We start from the raw sequence: 19728 nt of genomic DNA on the forward strand, positions 1-19728 counted from the left end.
GCAGCCCAGCGGGAATCGGGGGCGACACTGTAGGGTCCATGCTTGCCCCTTCTCCCCCACCCGGCCGCAGCGCTCCGCTCCGGGGGCCGCCCCCGCTGCCGTCGGGGCTGAGACCGGCCGACTCGTGTCAGCAGTGGCGGGGCTGCAGCGCCGGCGGGCGGCGCTGGGCTGGGCGGGCCGGGCCGAGCCGTGCCGGGCCAGCCCGCTGAGGGGGGCGGGCGGTGCCGCTTATAAAGGGCGGCGGGAGCAGGGCGGGGGGGGAAAAGCGCGGCCGCTCGCTGCGCTCCGGGACCGGCCAGCGGGGCCTGCCCAGCCCCGGCGGGACGGAACGGTGGGGGCTCGGCGGGGCATGGGCCGCTCCGCCGCCTGACGGGATGGAGCGGCGGGCGCTGTGCGCCGGGATCTACTGGCTGCTGCTGCCGCTCGCCCTGCTCGCCGGTAAGTGCGGCCGCACCTGGGGAGGGTTTGGGGAGGAATGGGGTGTTGGGGTGCGCGGTGTCTCCCCGACTCGTGAGCCGGGTCGTGGTGCTTCCCAACCCCGGAGGAGCCGCCCCAGGAGGTGGGGGACCCCACACATCTCCATGGGGACACCCCCGGTCCCACGGGAGACTGTCCTGCACGGCCCCCCCAGCCCCACGCGGGACTAAGCCCACTTTTGGGAAACGCCGCAACTTCTCCGGGCTGGGTGTGGGGGCAGCGCCCCGGGTACGTGGGTCTCCCCCACGCCGGCAGAGCCAGCGGGCACCCGCACCCCCAGCACTGGGCACGTGGGGGCTGGTTGGGGCTGAAACCGGCCTGATTTGGGCACGGCCGTGTGACCCACTCGCTTTTCTGCCTCTTGCAAGGTGGGGAGGGCAAAGGGGGTGCGGGGAGGGCAAAGAGGGTGCTGGGACGGCCCGGCTGCTGGCGGTGCTGGGGGGGTAGCTGCGATGGGCGGTGCTGGGGGGCAGCTGGCACCCATCGCGGCCCCGTGCCCGGGAATAGTCTGGGAGCCACGGCGGGGCTCGGGGCAGCCACCCCGGTGCAGCAGGGCCGCGGCTCCCGGCCCGTTTGCTGCCTTCGGAAGGCAGATGCACCACCCACCGAGGCAACCGGCTGGCTACCGGCCTGGAAAATACCCGTGTCCTGGGACGCGCAGAACAAGAATCGTCTCTTTGAACCCCGGCTGCTCTGGGGAGCCTATTCGGGGACTCTCCGTTTACCTTGACATAGACGCAAAGGAAAAACCTCTCCATAAACAGGATTGTTCAACGGGCTCCTTGTGCCCGGGCACGGGCAGGGTCCGGGCTCACGCCGGGGTGTTTGCAGCCGGAGTAGCGGTGGCGTGACTTTTGGGGTAGTGTCACCCAGAGAGGTGACATCCAGCCTGTCCCCGCTGCATTTGGGGGAGCTGGGCTGGGGTACGCGGTGCCGGCCGTGCCGAGCCTCGCTGGCAGAGGAAGTCAGTGACTGTTGAGAGAAAAAAAAAAGCCTCTTTTATTTGCTCTGCTTTGCTCGAGGAGTGACTCAGTGCATCGCGCAGGATGTGAGGAGGTTAATTATAACCCTGTTACGGACGGGGCTGGGAAGGGAAGGTGGCCGCTTGCACAAGGCCCCCCCGGCCCATGGGGCAGCAGCCGCTGCTCGGGGCACTGGGGCCGCCAGGCGCGTCCCGTGGGTGCGCGGGGCGACACGTGGCCTTTGGGTGCGGCCACTCGCATGGGGCCCTTGTGCCCCAAATACGCCGCTTTGGCCCCAAATTGTGCCGGGTTGGTTTGCCCGTCCTCTCTGCTTTGGCGCGGGGTGTTGCGTCTGGGACCTGCTGCCTCCCGTGGCCGCTGGCGTTGGTGTCATTGTCGCCCCCCTGGTGAGCTCGTAGGTGGCTCGTTTAAATTTGGGGCCTTCCTGGGAGAGCAGCTCCCTCCTGCTCCAGCCGCTTGTCAAAATAGCCGTGGGGGTGACTCAGCGGGGTCTAGGGGACCTGGAGCCTCACACCCGCTCCGAGGGGGAAACTGAGGCACGGGGGGGGATGTGGCTCATCCCGCTGCACCTTGCAGGGGAGGAAGAGCCCTGGAGCACGACCCGCCTGCGGCCCTTCCTTTCCTAGCAATTAGGCTCTTCCCAAGCGTCCGGAATATGTTTCCCCATGGCTCCCAGCCAGCTCGGCGTGGGTGGAGGCGCAGGAGCAGCCCCCCATTCCCACAGACTGGCACAGCACCCCACAGTGTCGCTCCCAGCCGTGCCACGGGCCATATCCACACCCGGGGCAGGGAGCTGCCTCAGCTGTGTCCTGCCTGTGGGGGTGCCGGGGCGCACCGTGGTGGGGGGGCACAGCCTCCCGTGCATCCCACCCGTGGGGTGACCGGGGTGGGGACCACCAGGCTGGATGATGCTCCTGGATCCCAGCTCCCGTGTGGATCTGTGGTGCTGGCGCAGAAGCCATGGGTGAAGGTGGCAGCCCCCCCTCCTTGGGGCTGTGGTGTCCCCCAAACCGGGGGGGCCTGACCCGGGGTGAGGTGAGGACATGACCCCTCCTGGCTGAGCTTTCTCCTGGTCAGGGGTGCAGGGGGGGTCCTGGAGGGGGTCCCAGCCACCCTGGGTGCTGCAGGGGCCAGTACCCAGCTGGGCGCTGCTGAGTGTGTGGGCTGCAGCGAGCTGCCTCCTGCGGTCAGGTGCTTTTTATAAAACGAAGGGAAATAAAAAAAGAGAAGGAAAAAAAAAAAAAAGAAAAACTATAAAAAAAAGCCACCTCTATCTCCAAGAGCAATAACTCCCGTTTCCTCCCCAGGCACACAGGGGGATGGGAGGCGCAGGGCTGGCTGCCCATGCTCTGCCTGTGCCCCCAGGACTGAGCCTTTTGCAAAGTCCCTGCACAGCCCCGCTGGGGTGGGTGATGCTGGGGGGGCTCCCCGGGGGTGCAGCGGGTCCCCACACTGCCTGTGGCTGGGGAGCAGCTCTGGGTCAGGGGGAGATGCTGCAGGCTGGGCTTGCGGGGGCTTTATTCCTGGCAAAGCCCAGGTTAGGCTGGGGTTAACCCTTTGCCTCCTTTGTACCCCACTTGCAGCAGAGTACTGGGATGCGCACTGCGGCTGGGTGAGGAGAAGGGAGGACGTTTTTGGAAACTGCTTGGCGCTGCTGGGTGGCAGACACTGTCACACTGTCACGATTCCAAGCTGCACCTGGGAAATATTACAGTGGGTCTGGGAATGTCCCTGAGCGATAGGAACGTGTGTCCTTGTGCGCAGGTGGGCGTGCAAGCAGCAGATGTGTACGGGCATCCTGATGCTGAGCCCACGGCTCTGAGGGCCCCAAGGGCTGCCCCTGTCCCCTTGGCATGGGCTGTCCCCATCCCAGTGTATGCAGGGACTGCAGCCACAGGGCTGTGGGTGCTGGGGAAGGAGTTGTCCCCAGGCACTGCAGTGGCAGTGAGCACCTGTCCCCAAAGCCACTGCGTCCCCTGTCCCGTTGCATGAGCCACTGGGGTTTCCCAGGCTGGCAGCCGTGGCACCCGCTGGCACCCAGCCCGGTGCCCTCCCGGTGGCATCCCTGGGGAGCGGGGCTGGCTGCTGCCTCGGTGCTGACCGGAGCGGGATTAATTTTCCACAAAAACAGGATACGGTGGGTGAACCGGCGGGGCTGCTCCCTCATCCCGGAAAGAGGAGCCGGGGCTGGGGTGGGACTGTGTGGCCGCTGGCTCTGACCCCCATGGCTCGCTGTTTTGGGGCTGAGTGGATTTTGGGATGGGGAGAGCCTCTGTGGCTGGGGTTTGTTAACCTGCCTCTGGTTTGCAGCCAGCGGGTGCAGAGCGCAGGGTCCTGCGTGCAGAGTGACACCTTGAGGACACTGTCCCCCATCCCCAGGGACCCCAGCTGGGGGGTGTTAGCCAGGAGGCAGGACCCGCCTGCAAGGATGTGGCTTGGCAGAGCTGCCTGGCCCTGGCAGCAGGTAACGGGCCCGTGTGAATATAGCAGGGCAGGCAGGGAATTAAAGAGCTCTGCTAATTAATCCCGAGCGGCCGCAGGTCCCTGTAGAGCCCGCGGCTGTGCCAGTGCCAATGGGTGTACAGGCTGTGCATGGTGCTGTGGGGCTGGTGTGTGGGGCTCCCCCATCGCTGCTGGGATGGGGGGAACCCCCTTTCCCCAGTGCGGTTGGGATGGATCCATCCCCAGGTGCTGGCTGGGTGGGGATGGTGCCTGGTTTGCAGGGAGGGGGCTGTGCCAGACCCCAGACCTCTCTCGCAGCTGCCCTTCCCACTCTTCCCCAGCCCAATTGCAACGGGAAAAAACCCAATTGCTGGTTCTCCCCGGCTGCCCCCACCCTTGCCACCCTGTCCCTGCCTTCCCCTGCAGTCCCCGATGACCCCCTTCCCCTCCCACGGGGAGATCTCAAGGGGAGATTAAAGGCTGGCGTGAAGGAAACCCGGCACATCTCGCCCAGCTCCGCGACGCTGTGATTTATCCTCCTCCCGGCACATTAACATTGTTAATAATTGAAGCGCTGCTGGCTGCCAGCACCGGCTGCGGTGGCGGTGACCTCCCCGTCAGCTCCCGAATCCCCAGGGTCACAGGGCTGGGGAAGCGGGGGGGTTTGGGGTGCGGATCCAGAATAATGTTGCTGGGGGATGCTCAGTGTGGGCCAGATCCTGCCCTGTGTGTGAAGCAGAAGCGAGACCGCAGGGTGCTGTGGGTGATGGGTGCTGGTGTCACGGGGAGGGGGACAGTGGGTGCCAGCACCCACCAACCCACCTGGCTCTTGGCGGAGATGATGATGGGGTGCGGGAGGGCGGGTTTTGCCGCGGGGCTGCTCTCCCCACAGGCCAAACTGGTTTTTCTCCCCACACCAGCGCTTTCCCTGCTGTCAGCACCCCGGGGAACCGGTTCCCTCCAACTGCGGGACAGAGCACCCACGCACCGCCGGCACGGCACACCCCGGCCCTGTGGGTGCAAAGCCGGGCACTGCAGGTGCTCCCAAACCACGCTGGGGGGCTGCTCCCTGCCCGGCACACCACCAGCATCTTTATTTTTTCTCTTTTTCATCCTTGAGCTCTTAAAAGCTGGTCAAAGCTGGTGAGCACTGACCACCCTCCTGGGACCTGTCCTGGTGATGCCTCGAGATGGAGCCACTGGCCAGAGGGTCCCATGGGTGCTGATTCAGCCCCAGGCTGCTGTGCATTTGCAGGCAGCTGCTGCCAGCCCTTTCTGGTGTCACAGGCCACCCCGAACCACTGCCACTGGGATGCCAGCTCTGTTCTGGCCCCTGCCTGGAGCTGGTGTCCCCAGTCCTGGTGGGCTGAGGGCATAATATATGGGGGTCAGGCTGTTGCTCTGCTCTCGGGTGGTCCCTGCAGCATATGTGTGCCCAGTGATGCCTGTGGGTCTCCCTGCAGCTCTTGGGCAGACCCTGGGCGATGACAATGGCACAGCTGGTCCCCCCTGTGCCGCCAGCACCCATGGGGTGGCCATGGCTGGGACAGGGGCTCATACAGGGCTGGTCCACCCAAAAGACCCTGCCCTGTTGCGGGGGTGGGATGGGGGTGCCGGTGGCCCGGGGGGCTGGCTGGCTCCCGCGTCAGCTCGCCCCCGCACCGGGACGGCTCCTCGCAGCCCCGTTGCCGCTGGCGCGGGAAGGGGAATATTTGCTCCGTGAGATCATGGTTTGCCGAAACGGAGCCAGCAACGCTCGGCAGCGTGTGGGGAGGTGACACGTCCTGGGGTCACGGTGGCGAGGCAGCTGGGGGGATGGTGGTCCCGATTCCCCCACCCTGTGCCCCCCACTTGTGCTCACAGGGGGAGGCAGCTGGGGACCCTGCAGTGGGGCTGGGGACTGGCTTCAGCCCCCATGGGTGCTGCGTGGAACGTGCGCTGGGCTGCTGTGTGCGCTCCTGAGTGCCTCCCCTCCTGCCACTCCTGCACCCTTTCAGGACACCCCACTGTCCCCCAGGGTGCCACACCATGTGTGTCCCCCTCCCAGGCCACGCTGTCCCTCACCCCAGGATGCGCCGTCCCATTGAAACCTTGTAAACACAGGAAGGGCTGTGCCGGGCTGGCAGGGCTGAGCACGTCCCCTGGCGCCGGCCTGTCCCCCCCGCGGAGGTCCCCAACACTGGTTCTGCATCCCTTCCCTGGGCTGCCCAGAGGAGTCCCCCCCACCCAGAACAGGGTCCCCTCAGCCTGCTGGGGGGGGACACGTCGCTCTGGTTCCCATGTGCTGACTCGGTGGGTGTCTCGCGGTGGCCGTTCCCATCACTGTGGCCTCAGGGCTGTCCCACCACCGGTGCATGTGCTGGTGTCTGTCACTGCTCGCTCGTTGTGTGCATGCAGCCCATGGGAACGCTGCGTCCCAAGCTGTGGTGGCAGCTGCCTCGGGATGTCCCCACCGCTAGGTCCCTGTCCCTGCCGGTGACAGCTCTGCAGGGCACTGGCTCAGCCCGGCTCCCTGCCCAGCTCCTCCGATGGTTTTACGCCTGCAAACAAGCTGTAATTTAGGTCTAAAAATAAGCGAGGGGGAAGGTGTTGAGTTGGTGGTGTGCCCAGAGCAGGGCACAGGTGAGGGGCTGTCACAGCCCTGGGGTGGCAGCGGGTGGGGGTCCCAGCCTGACCATGGGGTCCCAGCTCAGCTGCGGGGTCTCTGCAAACCTTGGCATAAGAACGATGTGAAAGTGCAGCAGATTTCGCTCATTGCTCTCGTCCCCCTGTCACCCCACACATCTGGGACCTCTGGTGTGTGTGCCCCCCTCCCTGTGCCAGTCACCGGGACTGCCCCAGCCCAGCCTGCTGCCCTTGTCTCCCTCATCCCACTGGTATTTCTGGAGGAGCTTGACCCCTGCCTGGGACTACTCATCATTTTGGGGTGCATCTCATTTTGGGGTGTCCCTTGTCTCCTGGTTGGGTGTCACTTGTCACGGAGGTCAGGGTGCCATCCCCGGGGTGGGGGAATGCAGCGGGGATCCTGGTGGGCTGAGACACCCTCCATGTGATGCACCTCTGGCACTAACCTGCCTGTCCCCTGCCCACAGCCTGCCTGTTCCGCTTCAACGTCCTCTCCCTGGTGTATCTGCTGTTCCTGCTGCTCTTGCCCTGGTTCCCGGGGCCCAGCCAGCGTGGGGCCGGAGGTAAGGGGGTCACCAGGGTGGGGGAGCGGACGGGGGGTGGGCAGCGTGTGGGCAGCTCCGGTTCAGGTACCTGTCCTCCTTCCCCTGCGGTTTCCCCCCAGCCAGGCAGTGTGGCTCCGTGTGGCAGCCTCGCTCTGTTAATTATAGCCCAGTGCGGCTATTAATAGGTCTCCAGTTGCAAAAATGGGCAGTTTGGAGCCCCAGCCTTATTAACCCAAAACCTCAGGGCTGGGCTGTGCCCGCCGAGTGGGCAGGGATGGATCAGGAGCCGCCCCCCCGCCCTGTGCCGGGACATGGGTCTGTGGGTGCCCCTGGGAGTGCAGGGGATGCGTGACCCATGGTGGGTGAGCAAGTGCATCCCTCCCAGTGGCTGCATGGGGCATGTCCCTCCACGGTGGGTGCCGGGTGCCCGCAGCTCTGCCTGGCCCCTGCCCACCGTGCCAGGCTGTAACACAGCCCGGCAGCGCTTGGCACAGCCACGGCTAAAAGCTCTGCCCTTTGAATATTTCATGGGCTTGCACGGCCCCGGGTGCTGCCGAGAGCTTTTGCCTAGATTTACAGGAAAAAAACAAATGGAGGGAGAGTTTTTGGCCCAGGGCCACCACCCGGCTGGTGCGCAGCTGCAGTGGGCTCACTGCCTGTCCCGTGGCCAGGAAAATGGGTGGGTGGGATGGGGCCACGGCTGCAGCTGCTGGAAGGTCTGACAGGGCTTGTGGTGTGGGGAACCCCCACCCACAGCTCCCTCACGGGGACCTTCCAGCACTGGGGATGCTGAGCTGCATCCCAATGCCGGTCCTGGTTCATTGAGGTGGGAGGGTGGTCCTGGGGCCCTACATTGCCCTGTGCCTCAGTTTCCCCAGTAATGCAGCAGAAAGGATGCTCTTAGGGTGTGCTGGGTGCACAGTGAGACATGCAAAGTCCTGGTGAGACACTGTTCCTTGGGCAGACCCCTGACATCTCCAGACACCCCTTCCTGGGGGTGCTGGGTCCCTGCTGTGATGGTAGTGCATCCCAGAGTCACCTCAGACAATTGGTAATGGGGTGCTTGTGTCCTGCAGGTCACACTGGCCGCCTCCTCAAAGCTCTGCTGGGGACCAGCATCCTCTTCCTCCTCGCCCACTTCGTTTTCCAAATATGCCTGTACACGCTGCCCATCCTGGACCAGCTGCTGGGGCCCAGCTGTGAGTACTGGGCATGGGGACAGGCTGCCGGGGGTGCCCGCATGTCACCAGTGCCGGGTACCGTGGGGAGACTGAAGCCTGGGGAAGCAGAGGTGCAGGAGGGCGAGAGCAGATGCGCGGCCACTAAGGCTCTGCAGGGTCCCACCTATGTGCCCAGCGCTGGGGACAAGCTGAGCTGTGCCGTGCCAGGGTGGGTGTTGTGCTGGGCACAGACACCGTCGTGGGTCCCCGTGGATGTGAGGTGTTCTCCCCATGGGGATCCTCTTGTTCTGGGTCTGCCAGCCTCAGCGCCTCTGTCCTTCCCCGCAGGCAGCACCTGGGAGGTCCTCGCCCGGCACGTCGGGGTCACCAGGTAAGGGTCCCCTGGTGTGGGGCTGGGGACTGGCAGTGGAGAGATGGCACCTCCGAGCCCTCCCCCATCCTGTTTCCCTCCCTCCCAGGTTGGACTTGAGTGACATCCCCAACTCAGTGCGTCTGGTGGCACCTGATGTCGGCATCCTGCTGGTCTCGTCCCTTTGCCTGTGCCTGTGCCGCCGCCTTGTCCCCAAGGCCAGTGCTGCTGCCCGCAGCCACAGACCGGAGTCCCTGGAGCCCCTTGAGCGGGTGAGAGCCACCCCCAGTGTCATTGGTGGTGTCCCCTCCTCCACATCCCCCAAAACTCCTGGGGCACAGTGGCTGGTGCCCGTCCTGTCCCCGGGGAGGGCAGCCTTGGCATGGGGACGTTCTTAGTGGCTGGGGACATAAGTGGGGGGCAGTTTTGGCTGACAGGCAGCGGTGGAGGGCTGGGTCATCGTCCCGGCATGGGAGTGACTCAGCCCCATTAGCTCCCACGTTGCCATAGGGACCCTGGCAAACAGCTCAGCCCCGCGGCTGCCAGCAATGGGGGGACCGCGGTGCCCACCCCTTAAGGTTCTGGCTGGCACAGTCACCCCAAAACTGCTGTGCTCAGGAAGGGCAGTGGGGTGAGCGATCATGGAGTGCTGGCACCCAGCGTGAGCTCGCTGGTGGGGCACCATGCTGTGCCAGCCCTGCCTGGTGGAGCCAGCGCAGCACTGGCTCACCCAGGCGGACACAACCACAAGATGATGACACCCCTCAGCCCAGCAAACACCCCCGGGAGCTCAATGCCTTTTTGGGGTGCTCCCCGCTGGTACGGGTGCTCGCCTGCCCGGCTCCAAGCGTGGCCGGGCTGTAACCGGAGCACAAGGCGATGCGAATGCCTTTGCCGTGAGCGCGGGGCCAGCGCGGGAGGCGGCCTGGAAAAAAGCTCAGTGCTGGGAACCCGGGTGCTGGCGCCAAGAAAAACAGCCGCCTTTCAGAGGCACTTTCCAAGCGGTTAATGAGATAAACACGGCCAGGTGCCGGGCTGCACGCCCGCCCAGCGCCGGGCAGGACGCCCCGGCCGCTCACCGTGCTCTCCCTCCAGTGGGGAAACTGAGGCATGGGGAGCAGCAGCCTGAGGCCACCATGGGGTTCACACCACGCTCTCCTTGCTTGGCAGGGGGAAGAGGAGGATGTGGAATGGCACAGTGGCATGGCTGATGGGGACACGCCACTCAGCGCCAGGCTGCGGGTGACAGCGCACTGGCTGCTCTGGGCAGCTGGGAAGGGCCTGGCTGTCCTACTGCTGGCCTTGGCTGGTGGGTATGGGATGTGGGGGGCGTGTGGGGAGCTGGGGAGGTCTTGGTGGCCAGGGTGCTGGAAGGGATGCTCAGTCTGGGGGAGAAGATGCTCAATCCAGGGGGAGATGCTTGGTCCAGGTGATGTTTGATCCAAGGGGAAGATGCTCGGTCCAGGGAATGCTTGGTGCATGGAGGGGATTTTCGGTTCAGGTGATGCGCAGTCCAGGGGGATGCTCAGCTGGGGGCTGCTCGGCCGCGCACTGACTGCCCGCGGGGCACTGCTCCCCAGGGATCACCTTGCCCTCCGCCTCCTCCAGCATCTACTACCTGCTCTTCGTGGGGCTGTGCACGTGGTGGGCCTGTCACCTCCCCGCCAGCCGCCTGGCCTTCGACACCCTCTGTGTCCTGGTTGGTGTCTACGCCGCCTGTCACCTCCTCTGCCTTTATGCCTACCAGGCACCCTTCGTCCAGGGGGTCTTCCCGCCCCCCACAATCTGGGCACGGTGAGTCCCCAGGGAGAGGGTTGTGCCATGGGTCCCTGTGTCACCCTGGTTGAGCAGCCAGCCTGTCACTGCACTGGGTCCCCATCCCACTGCCAGCTGCAATGGGTCCCCAGAGAGGGAAGCCAGAGGGTGCCTGGTGACATGATGTGCCATGCCAGCACCAAAACAGGGCCCTGGCTCATGGTGGCGGTCCAGGTTTGGGGGTAATGCCACCTGCTCTGTCCCCGCAGGGTGTTTGGCTTCAAGGACATCATCCTGTACCGCAACTGCTCACAGCCCAACGCCCTGGTGCTCAACACCCACCACCCCTGGCCTGTCTATACCAACCCTGGCATCCTGCTCCTGCTCTACTACACCATGGCCACCCTGGTGAAGCTGCGCCGCCGGGATGCCAGGGTGAGGGGCTGCGGGGCCGAGCTGGACATGGGGTCCATGCCTGATACACCCCGCTGCTCTGCCTGCCCCACTGCTGGCATGGGGGGTACCTGGTGGAGAGGAGGTGGGGGGCAGGGGGTGCCTGTGGCTGGGGGGACCCTCAGAAGGGGGATGGGGGATGACCCTGCTCCCCCAGCGGCTGCAGCGGGTGCCCTGAGACGGCTCCTGCCCTTTGCAGAGAACCACGGCACCGGCACAGCCGCCGGCCAGGCGGCCAGAGAGGGAGCTGGTGGAGCTGGAGAGCTGGCCCAAGGACACGGATGGCGTGGCTGAGGACACCAAGGTGGGTTTGGGGGGCTCTACCCCCAAAGCAATGCCTGAGCTGTGGGGAGGATGGATGCAGGGTGTTCTGGGGGTGCCAGGGTGGGCTCTGAGCCCTCTCTGCCTCCCCAGCCCATGCTGTCCCCCAGCACCGGGAAGCCGGAGGCCGAGAACTGCACTGTCCACGTCATGGGCAACTCACCGCGGCCGGGTAAGCCCATCCCCATCACCTCCCCCTCCCCAAGGCCTGCCGGTGGCCGGGGGTTGGCTCACGGTTCCCCTCCCCGTGCCAGGCAGGAGGCGTCCGGCGGAGCGGCTGCCCCTGCAGTCCCTGGGCCACGTCATCATGAAGCAGAGCTATGTCTGCGCCCTCATCGCCATGATGGTAAGGGGGAGACAGATGGACGCAGGGGGACAGATGGACACGGGGGGTCACGCGAGTGGCCGCATTCTGCCTGTCCCTAGGTGTGGAGCATCACATACCACAGCTGGCTGACCTTCGTGCTGCTGCTCTGGGCATGTCTGATCTGGACGGTGCGAAGCCGGCAGCACTTTGCCATGCTCTGCTCACCCTTCCTCCTGCTCTACGGTGTCGCACTCTGCAGCCTGCAGTACGTCTGGGCCATGGACCTGACCCCCGAGCTGCCCACCCGCCTCGGCTTCCTCAGCCTTGAGCAGCTGGGGCTGGTGCACCCCAAATATCCGTGCTTGGACCTGGGGGCGAAGGTAAGGCCAGTGTCCCCGTCCCTGTCCCTGCCGGTACCCACCTGTCCCTGCTCACCGCCTGTCCCCGCAGCTCCTGCTCACCCTCACCTTCTGGCTGCTGCTGCGGCAGTTTGTTAAGGAGAAGTTGCTAACGAGGAGGTGCCCAGCCACCCCGCTCCTGGAGGTGACCATCTCAGATTCAGGTGAGGGTTCCTGGTGTCACCCACCCAAAGGGACCCTGCGCCAGGCTGAGCATCCCCAGGATGCGGGTGCTGGGGAGCAGGGGTACCCACGTAACCCCTGCAGCCCACTCCCTGCCCCGTAGAGCACAGCCGGCACCGGGACGTGCTGAAGGCACTGGGTGTCCTGGTGCGGGATTTTTACGCCAAATACTGGATCTGCGTCTGCGCTGGCATGTTCATTGTGGTGAGCTTTGCTGGCCGCCTCGTCGTCTACAAGATCGTCTACATGTTGCTCTTCCTCCTCTGCCTCACCCTCTTCCAGGTAGGGGGGCTGGGGACCCCTCCTGGGGCTGGGAACCCATCGTGATCCCCAGCATTTCCCCGCTGATGTCTTTGTCCCCACTGATGTCTTTGTCCCCACAGGTGTACTACAGCCTGTGGCGCAAGGTGCTGAAGGGCTTTTGGTGGCTGGTGGTGGCGTACACCATGCTGGTGCTCATCGCCATCTACACCTTCCAGTTCGAGGACTTCCCCATGTACTGGAGGAACCTGACGGGTCTCACCAACGAACAGTGAGTGTCCCCAAGGGGTCCCAGCCACCGCCAGCCTTGCGGTGACACCAGGGCATGGCCAAGGGATGCATTGGACATGGGGAAACTGAGGCACGGGTGAAGTTCGGGTTGAAGCCCAGTGTGACAGCTCAGTTGCCGTGCAGGGGGGCTGGATGCGGCCCCATGCTGACCCCCCCTCCCTGCACAGGCTGGGCGACCTGGGCCTGGAGCAGTTCAGCGTCTCCGAGCTCTTCTCCAGCACCCTCATCCCGGGCTTCTTCCTCCTGGCCTGCATCCTCCAGCTGCATTACTTCCACCGTCCCTTCATGCACATCACTGACCTGGAGCACGTCTCTGCTGCCACCCCGCCACCCTGCCACATCCCCAGGTAGGGCCCTGAGCCAGGGTGACCCCCCATGCACCCCAAAGCCCCCATCCCCACGCTGAGCACTCCTCCCCGCAGGCCTGAGGAGCTGCATGGGAGCCGGCTGCTGCGGGATGCGGCTGCTGCCGAGAGCACTGCGATGAGCGACTCGGACACCGTGTCACAGGGTACAGGGATGGATTGGGGTGTCCTCCAAGCGAGGAAGAGGCTGGGACGGTGTGGAGATGGATTTGGGGGTGTCCTCCAAGCGTGGGAGGGGACACAAATGGATTCGGGCATCCTCCAAGCCAGGAGTGGGCTGGGGACTGCAGGGATCGATTGGGGTGTCCTCCAAGCCTGGGAGGGTATGGGGATGAATCGGGGTGTCTGCTGAGCCAGGAAGGGGCTGGGGGGGGTTCAGGGATGGATTGAGACATTCTCCAAGCAAGGAAGGGTATGGGAGGGTGGGGAGATTGATTTGGGGTGTCTTCCAAGTGTGGGAGGGTATGGAGATAGATCGGGGTATCTCTGAGCCAGGAAGCGGGTGGGAGGCTACAGGAATGGACTGGGGTGTCCTTCAAACCAGGGTGGATCAGGGGGATGCAGGGATAGTTTGGGTTGTCCTCCGAGCATGGGAGGAGTTCGGAGGCTACAGGGATGGGTTGGGGTGTCCTTCAAGTCAGAAAGAGGATGGGTTGGGATGTCCTCTGAGCCAGGAAGGTTGTGGAGATGGATTGGGGTGTCTTCCAAGCACTGGAAGATACGGGGCTGGGTTGGGGTATCCTGTGTGGGGGTGTCCGTGACAATCCGTGTCCCTGCAGGGCCCACCAAGTGGGGGCTGGTGCTGGAGCGCCTGATCGTGCTGGGCTGGACCTTCTCGGACATGCTGACCCGCGGGCAGGTCTTTGTGGGGCGGCTGCTGGAGCTCCATGTCCTCAAGCTGGTGGCTCTCTACATCATCTGGGTGGCCCTGCAGGAGGTACCAGCCTTGGGGTGCTGGGGTGGGGGGGCTCAGCCGGACACCCTGGGGTGCTGACCCAGCTGCTGCCGCAGGTATCAGTGATGAACTTCTTGCTGGTGCTGCTGTGGACCTTTGCCATGCCCTACTGCCGCTTCCGCCATATGGCCTCCTGCCTCTCCACTGTCTGGACCTGCATAATCATCGTCTGCAAGATGCTCTACCAGCTCAAGATTGTCAACCCCAGCGAGTACTCCAGCAACTGCACCCAGGTACCCAGGCAGCCCCATTCTTGGGGTGTTTGTGGGGGGTTCCCCAGCTGGAGGTGGGGTCTGGTGGTGGGGCGAAGGGTGCTGACACCTGTTTGTGTCCCCTCTGCAGCCCCAGCTCAATGCTACCAATTTGAACCCAGAGGAACTGGGCAACTCCACGTTGTACCGTGGCCCTGTGGACCCTGCCAATTGGTTCGGCATCCGCAAGGGTTACCCCAACCTGGGCTACATCCAGGTAGGCGCAGGGACACCCTGTCCATGGGGACCACCTGGGGGGATGCTTGGAGACATGCCGTGGTCCTGAGCACCCCCTCACCCCTGCCAGAACCACCTGCTGGTGCTGCTGCTGCTGGTGTTCGAGGCGGTGGTGTACCGGCGCCAGGAGTATTACCGCAAGCAGCACCAGCTGATGGCCCCTGTCACCGAGACCATCTTTGATGACATCTCCCACGAGCACCTCGACCACGGCCTGGGCAGCTGCGCCAAATACTTCCTCAACTACTTCTACTACAAATTTGGCTTGGAGGTGAGGAGCAGATGCTGCGGGGGGGTCCTGCTGCTCGCAGCACCCAAGCACTGAGCCTCTGCATCCCCTCACCGCCAGATCTGCTTCCTGATGATGGTGAATGTGATCGGGCAGCGGATGAACTTCATGGTGATCCTGCACGGCTGCTGGCTGGTGGTCATTCTGACACGGCGGCGGCGAGCAGCCATCGCCCGGCTCTGGCCCAAGTACTGCCTCTTCCTCGTCATCTTCCTCATCTACCAGTACCTGCTCTGCGTGGGCATCCCTCCCGGCCTCTGCATGGGTAAGGGCTGGGCTGGGGGCACCCAGCCTTTGGTTGGGTGAGGGAGAGGGAGGTCTGTGTGTGGGCAGGTTGCCCACCCTGTGTAAGGGGTTTGGAGGGGGCTGGTATCAAGCAAGCCCACTGCCCCCCTATCCCAGACTATCCGTGGCGCTGGAGCCGGGCCCTCCCCATCAACTCGGCGCTCATCAAGTGGCTCTACCTGCCTGACTTCTTCGTTCCCCCCAAATCTACTAACCTCATCAGTGAGTAACCCCCAGACCATGGCATCCACTTGCCCGTGGGACACCCCAGCCCCTGTCGCAACCCTGCCCATGGGGTGCCCTGACCCCTTGCCCATGGGACACCTCAACCCCAGCCATGGTGCGGGGTCCCATCCTGCCCTTGGGAAGGTGAGCAGAGGGAGGGGGAGGGAGAGCAGGACGGGTGGGAGGGGCTAGAACAGCACCACCCTTTTGGGGATGAGCTGTGGAAGAGCCTTGCCCCCTTTGGGGAGGAGCTTGGTTGAAGCCCCACGTCCTTTGGGGAGGAGGCGGGGCCTGAGGACAGCCACACCCCTTTGTGGGGAGTGCAAGGAAAACCACTCCTTGGGGGAGGAGGGGGCTGGAATGTCCCTGCCCCTTAGGGAGGGGCTTGTGGATGCCACGCCCTCTTCTGGAGGGGTGTGGTCTACCAGAGCCCCGCCCCCCTCCCCAGCTTGAGCCATGTGCCCGCAGATGACTTCGTGCTGCTGCTGTGTGCATCCCAGCAATGGCGTGTGTTCGAGGCTGAGCGCTGCGAGGAGTGGCTGCGAGCGGCTGGCAAGAACACCGACCGGCTGGACCTGGAGCGGGACCCCCACAACCCCACCCCCAACTTCATCCACTGCCGGTGGGCACCCACCCCCCTCCTGGGGCTGGGACACCTGGGGACATGGGGATGGGACCCCCCTGGGATGGGTCACCTTGGGGGAATGGACAGGATGGGACCCCCCAGGCAGTGGGACCTGCTGGGGTTCCCTAGGATGGGATCCAAACCCCAACACTGGCACCGCTTTGGGAAGCCCTGACCCCCATGTTGGGCTGGGACAGGAACCCTCCATGGCTGGGACAGGACCCCCTGTCACTAGGATAGTCCCCAGGCTGAGACAGGAGCACCCAGGGCTGTGCTGGGGGTAGATGCTGTGGTCCAGGACACCCCTGGTGATGGTGTAGAACCCCCATGGGCACTGGGACCCCATGGAGTGGGACAAGGCACTTTATCCTCCAAAAAAAGGGCTGATGCGGGACTGGGACCATGCTGGTTTGGCTGGGGTATGGAGGGGCATCTTGCTGCACCCCAAACCTGGGTAGTGCCAAGTGTGGGTGCTGGGAGGGGTGGGGATCTTGCTCTGAGTGCCCCATCCCACAGGTCCTACCTGGACATGGCCAAGGTGGTGATTTTCCGATACCTCTTCTGGTTCGTCTTGGTGGTGGTTTTCATCACCGGGGCCACCCGCATCAGCCTCTTTGGCCTCGGCTACCTGCTGGCCTGCTTCTACCTCCTCCTCTTTGGCACTGCCATGCTGCGCAAGCCAGTGCGGGCTCGCCTGGTGCTCTGGGACTGCCTCATCCTCTACAACATCACTGTCATCATCTCCAAAAACATGCTGTCGGTGAGGGATGCTCGTCCGTGGCCATAGCACAGGCACGCCCTGGGGAGGGGATGGGTGGCAGCACTGTGCCCCTCATGCTGTCCCTTGGCAAACTCCCGTGCTCTGTACTGGGTACCAGCGACACTGAGTCTCAAATCCTGGGGTCAGTTTTGGGCCCCTCACACCAAGAAAGCCCTTGAGGTGCTAGAACAAGTTCAGAGAAGGGAACAGAGCTGGTGAGGGGCTGAAGCACAAGTGTGATGGGAGCAGCTGAGGGACGTGGGGGGTTCAGCTGGAGAACAGGAGCTGAGGGGAGACCTTCTGATCTCTGAACTGCCTGAAAGGAGCTTGGAGCCGGGGGGGGTTGGGCTCTGCTCCCAAGGAACAAGTGCCAGGACAAGAGGAAACGGCCTCAAGTTGCACCAGGAGAGGTTGAAGTTGGATCTTGGGAACTATTTCTTCCCCAAAGGGCTGTCGGGCATTGGAACAGGCTGCCCAGGGCAGTGGTGGAGTCACCATCCCTGGAGGGGTTGATAAGATGTGGAGATGAGGTTCTCAGGGACATGGGGTAGTGCCAGGGCTGGGTTAACAGCTGGACTCAATCTTAAGGGTCGTTTCCAACCAAAATGATCCTCTGATTCTCTCCTTGCAGCTCCTCTCCTGTGTCTTCGTGCAGCAGATGCAGAGCAACTTCTGCTGGGTCATCCAGCTCTTCAGCCTCGTCTGCACTGTCAAGGGCTACTATGACCGTGAGCCTTGGGGAGGTCTGGGGGCTTGAGGGTGCTGGTTTGGGCTGCTGCCTGACCTGCCTGCATCTCTGCCTGCCAGCTAAGGTGATGGGCAAGGACCACGACTGCTCACTGCCTGTGGAGGAGGCAGGCATCATCTGGGACAGCATCTGCTTCTTCTTCCTCCTCCTCCAGCGCCGTGTCTTCCTCAGCTACTACTTCTTGCACGTCATGCTGGACCTCCAGGCCTCTGCCCTGCAAGCTTCCAGGTGGGGCTGGGGTCCCGGAGGGGTCCCTGTGGGTGCTGGAGTACAGGTGCCCCCCCTCACCTCCCCGCTGTCCCCACAGGGGGGTCGCGCTGTTCAAGGCCAGCACCTTGAAGAGGATGCGTTTCCACCGGCAAGCCGAGAAGAAGTCGCTGGCCCAGCTGAAGCGGCAGTGAGTGGGTTTTGGGGAGCACCTGGGACTCCTCCCCATGCAGCCACCAACACCGTGGCGTGGGTGGGGGTGCCCTTGGGGGGTGGGCTCCGCAGCAGCCTCTGCCCAACAGGATGGAGCGGATCCGAGCCAAGCAGGAGAAATACCACCAGGAGCGGCTGCCCCGGGGCTCCAGAGAGGGACAGGATGAGACAGAGACAGGTGAGAACTGGGGGTCTGTCTCCGCCCCCCCCCCCCCATTCCCCCCACCCCTCTCTGGGCACAGCCGGGTGACCGTGACCTGTTGCTGACGCTTGTCCTGGTGAAGCCACACAGAGCATCATGGTGACTCCCCCGGCTCACCCCCATGCTAGGGTGGGTGCACCGAGCGTGGCCGTGCTCAGCCCCCCCCGTCTGCCATTCCACAGCACCCGGTGACCTGGCAGAGCCGTCCCGGCAGAGCGAACGGTGGTGGCGGCCATGGTTGGACCACGCCGCAGGTACTGCCCCACCATGGGAACATGACAGGTCCCCTCCACTGGGGACCACTGACACCCATGTGGAGTGGCGATTATGGTGCTTTTGGCATGGTGTCGCCCTGCATGTCCCTTGTCCCCGTGCTAGGCTGCAGGGCACTAACCAGGGCTTCTCACTTCTCTGTAGGGTATTGGGCTGGTTTTGGGGTTACCGGCATCAGTCACCTCTAGATGCTGGCACTGGAGGGACCTTGGGTTGGGGACATGGGATTTAAGTTGTTGACCTGGATGTCCCCAATGGGTGGCATCCCCATGGGTGTCCTTGGTACCATGCCAGCAGTGCAGTGCCAGGCAGCAAGCCCTGGGGAGATTGCAGTGGAGCCAGCCTGGGTACCGACCACACCACGCTGTGCCACCCCATGCCATGCCCATGGCTACTGGCCATGCTGTGACACCCTGCACCATGACACCAGCCATGCTGTGTCACCCTGTGCTACGCCACCAGCCTTACTGTGTCACCCCATACCATGCAACCGGGTGCTGGCCATGCCATGACACCCCATGTCGTGGCACCAGCCATGCCATGACACCTCATGCCACCCTGGCAGTGCTGCACTCAGGCGATTACTTCCTCTTCGAGTCGGACAGCGAGGAGGAGGAGGAGGCGGCGGTGCCCTTGCCAGAGGAGCCGCGGCCAAACAGGCAAAGTGCCTTCCAGGTGAGCACAGACTGGGAGGTCTGGTGGGGGATCCGGGGGTGCCCACAGAATGCTGACAGCCCCTCTACCCCCAAGATCGCCTACCAAGCCTGGGTGACCAACACCAGGACAGCGCTGCAGCAGCAGGAGCAGCAGGAGCAGCCGGAGCCGCCCGCTGCTGAGGTGGCTGCAGGTGGGTCTGGCTCACCCCAAAATGGGGCTGGGGGCTGGGGACACGGCTCTGTCCCACACCCGCTGTTTGTCCCAGCAGCTGTTGGCAGCCTGTGATGAGGCATCATCTCAACGGGGTTACTGGGGTGTGTGGATTCTGGTGGCTGCACCAGGGTTGGGCACACGCCATGCACTGGTTTTTAAGCAGGATGTGGAGGCACATGGGATGGGGCCATGAGCAGGAGAGCCCAAACAGGGGCCAAAAATAATGTCCAACCCCCACTGAGCCAATGCTGCCCCTCTGGGGGTATCTGACCCTTGCAGGAGACAGCAGCAGGACAGAGGAGCAGTTGGAGGCACCTGAAGAGGCTGAAGGCCAGGTGGAGGAGGAGGAAGGCTCTGGTATGTGGGCATCAGGACTGCAGTGCAGGGGGATGCTGGGGGGGTCCAAGGGGGCGCAAAGTGACCCCCTCACCCCTCTCGTTGCCTCGGCAGAGCGCGGCAATGTGGTGCAGCGGGCGCTGAGCACCCTGCGGTTCCTGTGGGTGCTGTGCCGGGCCATGGTGGACGGGCTGACTCAGTGGCTGGACACCTGCACCCGGGAACACACTGACATGTCCACTGTCCTGCGCCTTGAGAGATATGTCCTCACACGCCGCCTGGCCACTGTGAGCCCCGGGGGGACACCGGGATGGGG

General features: G+C 64.1%; 1 protein-coding gene across 1 annotated transcript in view; it reads left to right on the top strand.

Moving 5' to 3' along the window:
• PIEZO1 (piezo type mechanosensitive ion channel component 1 (Er blood group)) overlaps positions 1 to 19728 on the top strand; it is a 25210-nt gene continuing 5482 nt past the window's right edge. The window contains exons 1-34 of the mRNA XM_082062871.1: positions 1 to 438; positions 6995 to 7090; positions 8149 to 8271; positions 8581 to 8623; positions 8712 to 8874; positions 9773 to 9911; positions 10183 to 10396; positions 10627 to 10792; positions 11010 to 11114; positions 11225 to 11303; positions 11386 to 11477; positions 11558 to 11818; positions 11889 to 12000; positions 12123 to 12301; positions 12403 to 12551; positions 12739 to 12918; positions 12994 to 13082; positions 13716 to 13873; positions 13948 to 14124; positions 14234 to 14359; positions 14450 to 14650; positions 14729 to 14933; positions 15071 to 15175; positions 15647 to 15800; positions 16320 to 16563; positions 17195 to 17291; positions 17371 to 17539; positions 17619 to 17708; positions 17821 to 17909; positions 18116 to 18187; positions 18772 to 18881; positions 18957 to 19053; positions 19356 to 19433; positions 19527 to 19699. Coding sequence (XP_081918997.1) covers positions 375 to 438; positions 6995 to 7090; positions 8149 to 8271; positions 8581 to 8623; positions 8712 to 8874; positions 9773 to 9911; positions 10183 to 10396; positions 10627 to 10792; positions 11010 to 11114; positions 11225 to 11303; positions 11386 to 11477; positions 11558 to 11818; positions 11889 to 12000; positions 12123 to 12301; positions 12403 to 12551; positions 12739 to 12918; positions 12994 to 13082; positions 13716 to 13873; positions 13948 to 14124; positions 14234 to 14359; positions 14450 to 14650; positions 14729 to 14933; positions 15071 to 15175; positions 15647 to 15800; positions 16320 to 16563; positions 17195 to 17291; positions 17371 to 17539; positions 17619 to 17708; positions 17821 to 17909; positions 18116 to 18187; positions 18772 to 18881; positions 18957 to 19053; positions 19356 to 19433; positions 19527 to 19699 — 4599 coding nt within the window. The 5' untranslated portion in view covers positions 1 to 374. The remainder of the gene's footprint in view (positions 439 to 6994; positions 7091 to 8148; positions 8272 to 8580; positions 8624 to 8711; positions 8875 to 9772; positions 9912 to 10182; positions 10397 to 10626; positions 10793 to 11009; positions 11115 to 11224; positions 11304 to 11385; positions 11478 to 11557; positions 11819 to 11888; positions 12001 to 12122; positions 12302 to 12402; positions 12552 to 12738; positions 12919 to 12993; positions 13083 to 13715; positions 13874 to 13947; positions 14125 to 14233; positions 14360 to 14449; positions 14651 to 14728; positions 14934 to 15070; positions 15176 to 15646; positions 15801 to 16319; positions 16564 to 17194; positions 17292 to 17370; positions 17540 to 17618; positions 17709 to 17820; positions 17910 to 18115; positions 18188 to 18771; positions 18882 to 18956; positions 19054 to 19355; positions 19434 to 19526; positions 19700 to 19728) is intronic.

This window comes from Streptopelia decaocto (assembly GCF_964273445.1).
Source record: "Streptopelia decaocto genome assembly, chromosome: 11".
NCBI lineage: Eukaryota > Metazoa > Chordata > Aves > Columbiformes > Columbidae > Streptopelia > Streptopelia decaocto.